We start from the raw sequence: 13806 nt of genomic DNA on the forward strand, positions 1-13806 counted from the left end.
TCAGCCGCAGCCTCATCTGTGACAAGCGGGGCTTTCAAACAGTCCATCTCCGCATTGAATGGGTCGACGAGGAACGTAACCTGTGGCCTTTTCAGTTGTATATCACGGAACCGGGTTACAAAGCTTTCGTGCAGGTTTTCAATTAGTGTTGCATATCTGGCTCCTTGCTTATTCAGGGAGGCGGGAAGCTTTGAAATGAGCTAATGACGACTGACATATAAGGCAGAATGGCTTGCCATTACGTTCAACAAAAAAGTATAAACTCTCCCACTCTGTTAAAAATGTCCTATGTTCGTCTTCATATTTTCGTTTGGCTGTGCATTTTTTCATTGCCATTTTGAGAGGCTACTTGACACAAGATACACCTTGCCCAAAAACTTAGCGATTATCTCATGCACATGCGCATTTGACATGACCTGAAAATACCGTAATATACCCAAGCAAAGCGAAGATGCATTTGACGAAAATACCATACTGAACTCAAGCAAAGCGCACACGCACATTAAAAAAAAAACAACACAAACTTCGATATGAACGTAAGAGCCGCATGACACCGGGCAAAGAGCCGCATGCGGCTCGCGAGCCGCGGGTTGGCCACCCAAGCTCTAGAGGCTGCTGTTATTTCCTTTTCATGTCATGTTTATTTTGGCCTCTAGAGGCCACCACTGTTCCTGTGTTTTGTGTTTTTGTTAATTGCCTGTTTGTCCTGATTATCTTCACCTGTGTCCTTAATTAGTTTGTGTATTTATACCCCTGAGTTCAGTCCTCTTGTCACGGAGTCTTTATGCTGTTATGTTTATCTCCAGTTTCCTCTGTACCGTGTTCTTTGTTTTGCACTTTGTTTTTCTGGTTTTTTGGCTTTTGTTTTGTACCTTTGGATATTTTTATTTTTGTGATCATCTGAGCTTTTGCATTTTTGCCTTTTCCTTTTTGGACTTTGAACTTTTGATATTTTATTTTTCCCTTTGTCTTCCCAGTATTGGATTATACTCTTTGTTTTTGTTTTTTTGTTTTGCCCTGTATATAGTGTATATAGTATAAATAAACCTTTTGATACTTTTTCTACTTCTGCCTCACGCCTCTGCATTTGAGTCATCCCCCTGGTGGCCTAGTGGGGGTTTGCTGGATTATCACACCAATGAACCAGGTTCGAATCCCAGCAAAACCCTAACAGAAAGACTCCGTCATGACCGACTCAGCAGAGGCTGCTTCAACCGTCTACCCAGCCAACCTTCAGGGAATTACGGCAGCTTTGACACGCTTCGGAGCAACCATGGACGCTCATGGACGTACGCTCACCAGCCAACGTGAGGCCCTTGCTCGCCACGAGGAACTGCTTCAGCAAATCGGGAAAACCCTGGCACAGCTGACATCTCTGCCTGCATCTCCTGATCCAGCTCCCGCTCCTGCTCCTGTGCCTCCTGCCATGCTGCCTTCTTCACCTTGCGAACCCAGCCTTCCTGCACCACAGAGGTACGACGGCAAGCACAGTGAGTGCCGAGAGTTCCTTACCCAGTGTCAACTCACCTTTGAGCTTCAGCCTACCACCTACACTATGGATCGCCGCAAGATTGCCTTTGTGATCACCTTATTAGCTGGTAAGGCGCGAGCCTGGGCTACTGCTATCTGGCAAAGACAGGGACCTGAGTGCCTTGATTTCCAGCTATTCTCTGAAGAGATGCTTCGGGTCTTCGATCAGGCGGACATCAGTACCGACGCAGCCCGAAAGCTCATGTCCATCCGGCAAGGAGGAAGCGTCGCAGATTACGCCATCTCGTTCCGAACGCTCGCAGCAGTAAGTGGATGGAACGAGACTGCCCTGGTGTCAGCCTTCCATCATGGTCTGTCTGACCCCATCAAGGATGGTCTGGCCTCTATTGGATGCCCAAGTGACCTTGAAAACCTCATCTCACATGCTATTCGTCTGGACAACAGGATGAGAGAACGCCACCAAGCCTTGAGCCCCCCCAGCCTCCCTACCTCTACCTGGAGACCGTCTACCTCCTTCAGTGACTGTCCAGAACCCATGCAAGTGGGTCGTACTCGCCTCTCCGCATCTGAGAGGGAGCGCAGAAGGAGGGACAAGTGCTGCATCTACTGTGGCAAGCCTGGTCACTTCCGAGCATCATGTCCCGAACTCTTGGGAAAAGGACCGCCCCGTCCAGCCGAGGGAGGGTTGTGACGGGGCCTACCCTCTCTCCCGGACTCCCTGGCCAAGGAATCTACATCCCGGTCTCCATCTCCTGGGGTGAGTCTGTCCACTCTTGTCAAGCTTTGTTAGACTCAGGGGCGGCTGGGAACTTTATGGATATTCACTTCGCCCAAAGCATCAATATTCCGACTGCACCTCTTGAAGTCCCACTGTCTGTGTCTGCCCTCGATGGCCAAGCGTTAAGTGATGGAAGAGTCACCCAAGTTACTTCTCCAGTCTTCCTCCAGTCTCAAGGTCACAAGGAAGAAATATCCCTGCACCTGATTCCTTCACCTGAGTTCCCAGTTATTCTAGGCCTTCCTTGGCTTACTCGCCATAACCCTCGCATAGACTGGGTAACAAGCCAGGTTGTGGAATGGGGCCCTGCATGCCATGCCTCTTGTCTGCTCTCTAGCTCTCCTGTGTCTCCTGCCGAGCCCCCTGATCTCACCGAGTTATCTCAAGTTCCCACAGAGTACTGGGATCTCAAGGAGGTATTCAGCAAGAGCAGGGCCGCCGTTCTTCCTCCGCACCGGGCCTACGACTGTGCCATCGACTTGCTCCCTGGGACTACCCCTCCTCGTGGCAGACTGTTTTCCCTCTCTCAGCCAGAACGCAAGGCCATGGAGGAATACCTCAAAGACGCCCTGGTCTCTGGGTTCATTCGACCCTCCACCTCACCTGCTGGTGCCGGCTTCTTCTTTGTCGGCAAGAAGGATGGGGGGCTCCGACCATGTATTGACTACAGGGGCCTGAACAAGATCACTGTGCGCAACCGATATCCCCTTCCGCTGATGTCCACTGCTTTCGACCTGCTCCAAGGCGCCACCGTCTTCACCAAGTTGGACCTACGGAACGCATACCACCTCATCCGTATCCGACAGGGAGACGAGTGGAAGACTGCCTTTAACACCCCGTCTGGGCACTACGAATACCAGGTGATGCCCTTCGGACTCACCAACGCACCAGCTGTTTTTCAGGCCCTAATCAACGACGTCTTAAGGGACATGATTAACCTGTACGTTTTTGTCTACCTCGACGACATCCTTATCTTCTCCAAGACCATGCAGGAGCACCGCCACCATGTCCGCCAGGTTCTCCAGAGGCTGCTACAGAACAATCTGTTCGCCAAGGCCCAGAAATGCGAATTTCATGTTCCCGAGGTCTCCTTTCTGGGATTTATTGTACGGACAGGCCAACTCCAAATGGACCCTGCCAAGACCCTGGCCGTCCGGGATTGGCCTACTCCCAAGTCCGTTAAGGAGGTTCAGCGGTTCTTAGGATTCGCTAACTTCTACCGCAAGTTCATCAGGAACTTCAGTTCTGTGGCAGCACCCATGTCAGACCTCACCAAAGGGACAGGTGGATCTTATGTCTGGTCTCCTCAGGCGGAAAAGGCGTTCAGAGACCTCAAGGACCGCTTCTGCACGGCACCCATTCTGGTCCTCCCGGACACCTCCCAACCATTCATCGTGGAGGTGGACGCCTCGGACAGTGGTGTCGGCGCGGTGCTCTCTCAACGTTCGGAAGGAAAGCTGCACCCCTGCGCTTACTTCTCCCACCGCCTGAGTCCTGCGGAGTCCCGGTACGATGTGGGGGATCGAGAACTGCTAGCGGTCAAACTGGCCCTTGAGGAGTGGAGGCACTGGCTGGAGGGAGCGCAACATCCATTCCTGGTTTGGACTGACCACAAGAACCTGGAGTACCTCCAGCAAGCCAAGAGACTTAACCCTCGACAGGCTAGGTGGGCCCTGTTTTTCAGTCGGTTTGACTTCACCCTCTCGTACCGCCCCGGCTCCAAGAACACCAAACCTGACGCACTGTCCAGGCTGTTCTCTGCCACTAACAGGGAGAATGAAGTCGGGCCTATTATCCCTGTGTCCCGGATTGTGGCCCCTGTCCGCTGGGGTATTGAGGAGGCTGTCCGACGAGCCCAACGCCAGGACCCCGGTCCTGGGACGGGGCCACCGGGCCTCTTGTATGTCCCACATCAAGCCCGGGCCAAGGTTCTCCAGTGGGGTCACTCTTCCCCTCTCACCGCCCACCCGGGAGCTCAGAGGACCCTGGACTTCCTGAAAAGACGCTTCTGGTGGCCTAACATGGAGCAGGAAGTAAGGTCATTTGTCCTGTCCTGTGAGGTTTGCACCAGAACCAAGAACCCACGACAGCGTCCCCAGGGTCTCCTGCATCCTCTGACCATTCCCCGGCGTCCCTGGTCCCACGTGGCAGTCGACTTCATCACCGGTCTCCCTGAGTCACAAGGTAACACGGTCATTTTGGTCATTGTTGACAGATTCTCCAAGGCCTGCCGCTTCATACCACTGTGCAAACTCCCCTCTGCTCTTGAAACAGTGAAACTTTTGTTTAATCATGTCTTCCGAGTCTTTGGTCTTCCACAGGACATCGTCTCAGACCGAGGGCCCCAGTTCTCCTCCCGAGTGTGGCACGGGTTCTGCAAGGTCATCGGAGCCACTGCCAGCCTCTCCTCTGGGTTTCACCCACAGTCCAATGGTCAGACGGAGAGGCTCAACCAGGACCTGGAAACCACCCTGCGAGGCCTGGCTATGGATAACCCGACATCGTGGAGCACCTGGCTGCCATGGGCAGAGTATGCCCACAACACCCTGCAGTCATCGGCCACCAAGCTGTCGCCATTCCAGTGCCAATTCGGGTTCCAGCCACCTCTGTTCCCGGACCAGGAGGAGGACGCGGGGGTGCCCTCGGTCAACCAATATGTGAGACGGTGTCGCAAGACCTGGAGCAAGGTCAGGAAGACCCTCATACAGACCTCCAGAACCAACCAGACTCAGGCCAACCGCCATAGAAGACCTGCACACACTTTCCGCCCTGGGCAGCGGGTTTGGCTGTCCACTAAGGACCTTCCGCTGCGGGTGGAGAACCGCAAGCTTGCTCCTCGCTACATTGGCCCCTTCAAGGTGGTGCACAGGGTGAACCCTGTCTCCTACCGGCTCCAGTTGCCCCGGACTCTGAGGATCAACCCCACTTTCCATGTTTCCCTGTTGCGGCCCGTACTGACGTCTACGTATGCCCCTGCCCCTAGGAACCCCCCACCCCCCCCGCATCTTCCAGGGGCAGACTGTGTTCACTGTGCATCGCCTGCTTGACTCCCGCCGGGTCCGCAGCGGGTTGCAATATCTGGTGGACTGGGAGGGCTATGGTCCTGAGGAGCGCTGCTGGGTTCCTGCTCAGGATGTCCTTGATAAAGAACTATGTCGGGACTTCCATTCGGCCCATCCGGATCGCCCTGGGAACGTCAGGAGACGCTCCTGGGGGGGGGGGGGGGGGGGGTCCTGTTAGGACTATGACTGTTTTGGCCTCTAGAGGCCGCTGTTATTTCCTTTTCATGTCATGTTTATTTTGGCCTCTAGAGGCCGCCACTGTTCCTGTGTTTTGTGTTTTTGTTAATTGCCTGTTTGTCCTGATTATCTTCACCTGTGTCCTTAATTAGTTTGTGTATTTATACCCCTGAGTTCAGTCCTCTTGTCACGGAGTCTTTATGCTGTTATGTTTATCTCCAGTTTCCTCTGTACCGTGTTCTTTGTTTTGCACTTTGCTTTTCTGGTTTTTTGGCTTTTGTTTTGTACCTTTGGATATTTTTATTTTTGTGATCTTCTGAGCTTTTGCATTTTTGCCTTTTCCTTTTTGGACTTTGAACTTTTGATATTTTATTTTTCCCTTTGTCTTCCCAGTATTGGATTATACTCTTTGTTTTTGTTTTTTTGTTTTGCCCTGTATATAGTGTATATAGTATAAATAAACCTTTTGATACTTTTTCTACTTCCGCCTCACGCCTCTGCATTTGAGTCATCCCCCTGGTGGCCTAGTGGGGGTTTGCTGGATTATCACACCAATGAACCAGGTTCGAATCCCAGCAAAACCCTAACAACATGGGTCGTCTTCACTCTGTAGAATGCGCCGTTCATTTGAATGGGGCTCCCCAACGTTCGCACGTCTGTTATTTGAGGATCAGACGTGTTGGTCTATATCGGACCGCTGCCAATGGCAACAGACACCGGTGTTCCAGAACGGCAACGGACTATTTTGTGTTGCGCAAGCAACAACCTCTCAATCATTCATTAAACTTAACATGAAATCAAAAACGTCGCCACCATGTGTGAATAATTTAAGTATAGCCATGTAATAAGCGGGTTAACGCAAGGCGAGGCGGTCCCTTTCGTGGAATAGCGGCACTTCAGAGAGATCAAGACCCATGATTCTCTCTGTCGTGCCGCTATTCCACGGTAGGGACCTTCTCGCCGAACGTTAACCCTTACATATTATATTATACGTATATCATACAGCACCTTCAAAGGTTAAAAGCCTACCTTAAAAGGCTAGTGCATTTCGTGTTTATATTATATTAAAAATTTTATAAAAAACACCTTCTGCACTTTAAGGCTTGTTGTATTGTATTGACTTTTGGCCATCTCTGGCAACTTCATCTAGTGAATTTAGCGACTTTTTGCATATTACCTTTGATATGTAAACAACAGCTACTTTCTGCCCTTAAGCTTTACATTGCAGCTTTTGGCCATCACTAGGAGTTTCACAAATTCCTTAATCAAACGCTCTCTACCTAATGGTCAGTCTGTGACAAGGCAGTGGCTCCTTTACTCTCCTTCCTCTGGTTGCATCTATTGTTTTGCTTGCAAACTGTTCTCAAGTAAGCACAATGCGTTTGTCAACGGGTTTTCTGATTGGAAACATTCTGAGCGTATCGGTGAGCATGAGAGGAGTGAGGAGCATAGGGCTTGCATGTTAGCATTACACAGTCGTTCCAAAGACACAGGAAGAATTGATTCTGATCTTGTCAAACAAATTGATGGAGAAAGGCAATACTGGCGGGACGTTTTGAGAAGAGTTGTTGCTGTAATTCAGTTTTTGGGAGAGAGGGGCCTTGCCTTCCTCCATATTATTGTATAATTTACTGTGTGTAGCACTCAAGAAAATGTCAGGTCTAAAATAGCTGTGTAATGTGTATTAAGCTATCTTACCCATATATTTTCTAAAAGTCTATACTCTGTTATCTAATGTGCATTGAAACATCTCCCAACTTCCCACATTCCTCTCTTCCTTAGTTCTGCAATGCACTTTGCATTACATTGAAATGCATTAATTTTCAATAGTTTCGGGCCTAAAATAGCTGTGAATTGTGTATTAAGCTATAAAACCCATTTATTTTCTAAGGTCTATGCTCTCGATAAAATGTTGTTATGTGCATTGAAACATCTTCCAGCTTCTAACATGCCTCTATACCTTTGGTTTGTAATGTACATTTTATCACATTGAAATGCATTGATTTTCATTCAAATACATTGGTCAATTATGGGTTTCAGGCCTAAAATAGTTATGTACATTAAGCTATCAAGCCCATATATTTTCTGAAGGCACATACTCTCCAGATGTGATATAGCAAGACTTGGAATTTGACCCATCCTGTTACAGTCTTCTGCCTCAATCTATCCCTATGTTATATTACGGGAAAAGGGTGTGATTGATATATAACTGTATATTTTCTACATGCCTATGATGTCTACATGTTATATAACACAGATGAAAACATATCCCATCATCCCACATACTTTCATACACCTATACCCATACATACAGGTAGGCATGTATTGCAAACTGCACTGGGTAGCGTTATAAAAGCTAGTAAAAATATAAGACGGCTACCACTTAGAGAGGGCTATCATACCAAATAATGTCCCTCAGACATAGAGGATTACAAAAAATCAATGATAGATTTTGCCACCTCAGGTGGTACCAATATGTGAATTTTTGGGTCCTGGCCCATGGACTAAAAGTTGAATAAATATAGCTGCAAGCAGCAATGCGGGGCAAAGCAGTGAATCAACCTGTCCCAGCCCATGTTGCCATCGCAACAGATAGATCTGACAAGGCAGATGATCAGAGGCATACACAAAGTTTTTTCCAAGCAGAACACTTCGCAATATAGTGTATTTGGTTTACAGTATAATAAAAGTAAACACTTACCTGCAGTGAAGGCTTGAATTAACCGCCTCCTTTGAATTGGAGGCAAAATGCCATCCAAGTCTTCGCTGGTTAGGTATTGCATATCATCAATGCTGTTAACACCAATATGTTTTAGATGATCCATCAGCTCTTCTATGACGTCAGTTGTTAGTACAGGCATGGCCCTTGTTATAACATTCTTCACAACCTCCATTGTGGAAGATGCCTGAGTGGCGAGAGCAACCTTGCACCTCTGTGGTAAAAGGACAGTGGAGAATAATCACTGAGACTGTCAAGGGTTTTACAAGAAAGAGTTTCTGAACCATTTTTTTCCATTTCATAGACACCAATCTCAGGTACCCAGCTGGCAGTTTTCCCCCGTAGCAAAAGCAGGACAGTTTTTTCACATTTGATCAGAATGCTGGCTATTTCACCCAACTGCAGTTGTCCTTTGGTATATTCCTGTATCACAAGCATACCATTTGCATACTTGGTCCCTTTAACTTGTACTTTGTCTGTGACAATGGAGTTGGAGGAGTCTAGTCCAAAATCTGCAACAGCTGCCCTTATGCTAGCATCATACAGCTGTGGATAGAACCGTGTGGAGTCTGACACCTGAACCTGGGAGCTGAATAAATTTCCCTGACTCTGATAAGCTTGAAACAGCTGATGCCTATTCGCAAGTGACTTTGTGACGTTCTTGAAGTTTTGACTTGACCTAATGCATCTTTTAAAATAGCTATGTTTGCTTTCAAAGCGCATCGTCCATGTGTGTATGAGAGGACCAAAATGTAAACTCAAATCTGCATAGTGCAAAAGATAGTGGTGTTTTGGTCTCAGAGGGGAATGTGGGAACAACTCCTGCCTCATTTCCACATACTCTTCAGTCAGTACCTTCATGTATGCAATCTGGGACTCTGAAAGGGTAGGTGCACAGACAACTTCAACTAACTCCCTGAGAAGAAGACACGCCTGCCAGACAGCATTATCAGCATCTGCAATTTTATCATACACCAAAATGGGCAGGAACTGCAATAACCACCTGTTCTGGGCTGCATGGCCACCAAGTTTTGTTCCTTTGTTTGGAATAGCATTTGGCTTGTTACTGCTTTCACCTGGAAATGAAGTGAGTCTTTCATTTAATAACTTGTAACTAAACCACTTCTCGTTCTTAATTAAGTACTGCAAATACATTGCCAGATCATAGTCCACAACACCCTCGAACAAATCATGCGCTAAACAGGGCAGCAGTCCAGGCTGACAGACATGAAAATGTGACAGTTTGTTAAACACACTGTTGCCTTTAATGCCCTGATGTGTGGTCACATCCGGGTGACTCCCCAGAAACTGCACAGAGTCATTATACTCAGTAGGATCTCTTGGAGTGAAAACTGTGAGAGGATTGGCCAAAAACGCGGGTCTTGTGACAAGACAGTACCTACAGAAATACTCAGCACAACTAAAATTTTCTGTGAACCCTCCAATCATGTGGGAACCCAGATTATCTCCCATAATGCATGCAACAGTGCCTTTCAATGTCTTATCCTCAAAGGAGATGCCCTTTTCCTCCAATTCACCCAAATCTGACACAAGCTCCCTGAAAACCTTGTCCACGCCAAAATATTTACAGTCTTTCTCTGAACAAAGCAGTACTAATTGAATCTGATCAACTGTTGATCTCAGATGTGGATGTAAATTACCAAGAGTGAAATACACAGCTAAAATTTTGTGCTTTTGCTTGGCAGATCCAAGAGGGTTAGCTACTTCAAAAGCACCCTGAAAAAGCATCACCTTTAAACTGTCTGGGTCTGTGGCAAACATCTCATTTGACCTAACAACATGCCCATCAGTAAAATCACGAAATACATGTATAGGCCTACCATGTTCAGCAAGGTCACCACTGTGCATCAGCTTTTTCAACATTGCCCTGAGACTGTCAAGTAAAGGAACATAATGGTAGTGTCGCCTCTTCCCACTGTCATTGTACCCCAGTGTCACTTCCACAGGGTGAACATAATTAAAGTGAGACTTAAAGTATTGCAGCCTGCGGTGGTGTGTTGTTAAAGGCCCACTGGCACATAAGGCTGCATGCAAAGGGCTCTGTTTGTATACGCTCTGTCCCAGACTTAGTAAGGTTTCACGTTGGACACCATACTGTTCCAATTTTAGGCCCAAAACTCCCATTGTGAATTCCTGCTGCACATCCTGCAGTGTTTTCATTTCATTGACAATTTCTGAAATGGTAGAGGCTGGAACTAAGTATTTAGTCTGTAAACCTAAACAAAACAGGGCCAGATTTTCAATGAACCTATCTTGTGCATTTTTGTCATTGTCTGTATTACCCTGACATACCTGACTGTGTACATCAGTGTCGGGATCTGTACTCACATATGTACTGACCTCTGGTGTGCTGTCTGTAAGACGAGCCTGTACATCTGATAAATAAATGGAAGATATTTGGGTCATGTTCCACCCACGATGAATCCTGGAAATATGGGATGAGAGAGAGGTCTTCACATTAAAAGTACGACCACAGCCATCAAACGGGCACACAACATGGAGACCTTCTTGGATGTGGTCATTTAAGTGAGACACCAGCTGTTTAAGCTCTACATATTCTCTCGTGCAATAATTGAATGAACACTTTAAAGGCACAGACACACTGCGGTTCCAAGTTTGCCTAACACTTCTCTCAGGATGGGTTCGTGACATGTGAACAGCGAGGCTGTTGAAAGAAGAAAATCTCCTACCACAATCTCTAAGCGCACACGACATACGCACGTTGTTCAGGTGTCTGTGTGTTCTGCAGTGACTGACATATTCCGTGGATGACACAGACTTAAAACCACATATGCTACAGGTCAGCATGGTGGCAGGCAAATGGGACTGTGGCAAGTCCAACTTGATTTTAACTGAATAGACGGTTAATAGCTATATTCTCGTTAACGGCAATATAGCTATTAACCGTCTGTTCAGTTACCAACATGAGCCTTGCTGAGCTAACTTAGCTAGCAACTTGGGCGGCCAAACGGATTGTGGACGCTAAAAATTAAGTAAAAGCGAAACAGGACAACAGAGTCATGATAATGTAGACAAAACTATAACGTATGTTGTAAGTCTATAGAAATCCGATACCCTACATTTACGACAGGGGCGTGTTTAGCCTATTTTTGGGGGTGCTCAAGCACCCCCAAAAACGAGCTCAGCACCTCCTAGCTCAGCACCCTCAAAAACACTGCTTTTGGATGTAATTTTCAGAAATAAGCGCCCTTGCGCACTGCGCAATGAATGTGTGCGCGGGCGTGTGTGTGTTCTTGAATTCACCTGTTACGTGATAGTTCTATGAGCAGTAAAATACCTCTCCTCCTTGCGTCCCCTCTGATTGGGTTGCCTGTCTGCGCGAGTGCTTGCTACGACATGGTGGGTTTTTTTTTTTACTGGATTCCACGCCGATGAGGAACTCGAAGTAGCACCTGAGTATTACTGGCATAGCGAGATGTGAAGGTACGGACTGGAATTACAATTGTTAAACACAACACAATAATATGCATAATGCAATATTGATGTTCCCTGGTCTATGAATAGAATGATAAAAACGACATTTATCATCCATATCGAGATACTTTTGTGCAGAGCTGTACAAGTGCTACGGTGCTAGACCACCGTGTGTTACTCAGTTTTACTTAATGTAACATAGCGTTTACGTTTGCTTATCATTCACAAATCCAAACCCTGGTCATTGTCTGGGGGGACAGTGAGTGTGGTTTGGATATAGCCTACGTTTTCAAAAGAACACTACCAAAATATAACAAATATAACAAAAAATATAAACTAATGTAAACTAATGTAAAATCATAATAATACACACTATTATTACACAATACACAATAACACATTAATTAACAATTACCACTGTTCAAAATGAATAGCTCCAACATTACAAATGCAGTAGTAGGTCTTGTTTAGTTAAAAATATAATGTAAATATTTGTGTCAGTGGCTGTAAATGTGTAGATATCATAGTTTATTGGGTCAGCTTCTGTTAAAACATTGCATAAGTCTAGTCTTGTCTAGTCTAGTCTTCTTGTCTAGTTAAGTCTAGTCTAAATGCGGAATAAACGTGGAAACACTGTCGTTCAAGCCAGGTGTCTCTGTCAGCTCTGGGGGCTAAGCACCCCCAAAGATCAGATGCTAGAATCGCCCCTGATTTACGAGATGTAGATCCTAGCCTATTAAGACATCACAAGTTGGCTGGTAATCTTGACCGCTCTGATAGCTGTGTCGTGGAAGATATTAAAAAAGACTAGACTCACGACATGATTCCAGGCTGTAGCCGATTAAATTGAACTACATACAAAGATGATTTGATTAACTGTGTAACTTATTATTAATAATACTATTTACCACAGAAGTGCAGTACTCCAACTCACTCAGACAGCAGAGAGCGAGCAAGCGGCGGCTGCGTTCCCTCTGAAGACAGTCTCTCCCACAATGCATTGCGTTCTTCAAAATACGGGCAAATCATCCGTAGAATAATATTACGGAAAATTCCCTCCTAAGAATACGGTAGTTCGTACCTTTTAATTACGGACATTTTTTACAGTGTAATATCTGTGTTCTAACACTGAGCTCCAACAAACGAGAACTTCCACAAGATCTAACAGGAAAGTGAGCAGACGTTTCCCATCACATCACTGCTCTTATCCAATCACAGGCTTTGGAGCTTTTTAAACAGTAACTCACACTGCGGTGGGTTTGATCTCTTGTTCTACATGTAGATTTAAGTGCAGACTTTAAGAAGAAGCCGAGGTGAATTTTACAGGAACGACAGAAGACACGGTGTGGAGGTGGAGAGCAGGAAGGAGTGTCAGAGTGAGTCAAGTGGCTCCTTAAATCACATATTTGTGGCAGTGTGGCATTAAAGATGATCATTTTACTGAGTTTTGAGGAGAGTTGAGAAGAAAGTGTGCTGCTGATCAGAAACAGGGAAAAGCCGAGATCATCTTATTCAGACAAAAGCAGCAGGATGAAGTCAGAGACAGCAGGGTGTCACAAGGAGACGAGGTGTTCATTTACAATCACTCTCATGCACTCAGACGGGACATTTTGGAGACTCTGACTGACTCCATCTTCTGCTTTCAGATGAATTTTAAATCAATTTTACTGAACAACAAACAGCATTAAAGACAACTGGGAGGAAAAAGTCAGATTAAATAGAACACAGTGAAAATTTCTAAAACTGGTTTCATTTCATGTCCTGGTCATGTGACATTTACTGAAATTAAACTAAAATGATAATGAGGTTAAATTATTATTCTTTCTTTTCAAGATTTGCCTAAAAAGATTACTTACTTGAGTGTCTGCAGTTTGTAATGTTTATCGTCCTAAAGAGAAGGGAGCAGCTTCTTTCCTGAGTCTCCTATTTTATTTCCAATCAGATCCAGGTGTCTCAGGTGTGAGGGGTTTGATCTCAGAGCTGAACTCAGAGCAGCACAGCCTTCATCTGAGACACCACAATCATTCAACCTGCAGAGACACAATGACACACACTTCACTGCCTCAGTTTATGAACATCAAGATTTGTTCTCGGTCTTTAAATTAGAGGTGTGTGTGTGTGTG

The 13806-nt window shown here is 46.1% G+C and overlaps 1 protein-coding gene across 9 annotated transcripts in view; it reads right to left on the reverse strand.

The window, feature by feature from the left end:
• The window catches only part of LOC132870621 (NACHT, LRR and PYD domains-containing protein 3-like), a 627732-nt gene that overhangs the window by 76169 nt on the left and 537757 nt on the right, over positions 1 to 13806 (reverse strand). Inside the window, exons 18-21 of one of the 9 annotated variants that reach the window (XR_009651149.1) lie at positions 13540 to 13713; positions 12592 to 12690; positions 10589 to 12463; positions 8354 to 8441 (exon numbers count right to left, since the gene is read on the reverse strand). The exons of 1 other annotated variant lie outside the window; for it this stretch is intronic. Coding sequence is in view for 3 of the 8 variants with exons in the window: in XM_060904343.1 (XP_060760326.1) it covers positions 13572 to 13713 (142 nt within the window). In the remaining 5 variants the exon portion in view is untranslated. 7 more of the 9 variants (XR_009651150.1, XR_009651152.1, XR_009651151.1 and 4 more) reach the window with 7 other exon arrangements.

Source organism: Neoarius graeffei, chromosome 22 (genome assembly GCF_027579695.1).
Source record: "Neoarius graeffei isolate fNeoGra1 chromosome 22, fNeoGra1.pri, whole genome shotgun sequence".
In the NCBI taxonomy this organism is placed as follows: domain Eukaryota; kingdom Metazoa; phylum Chordata; class Actinopteri; order Siluriformes; family Ariidae; genus Neoarius; species Neoarius graeffei.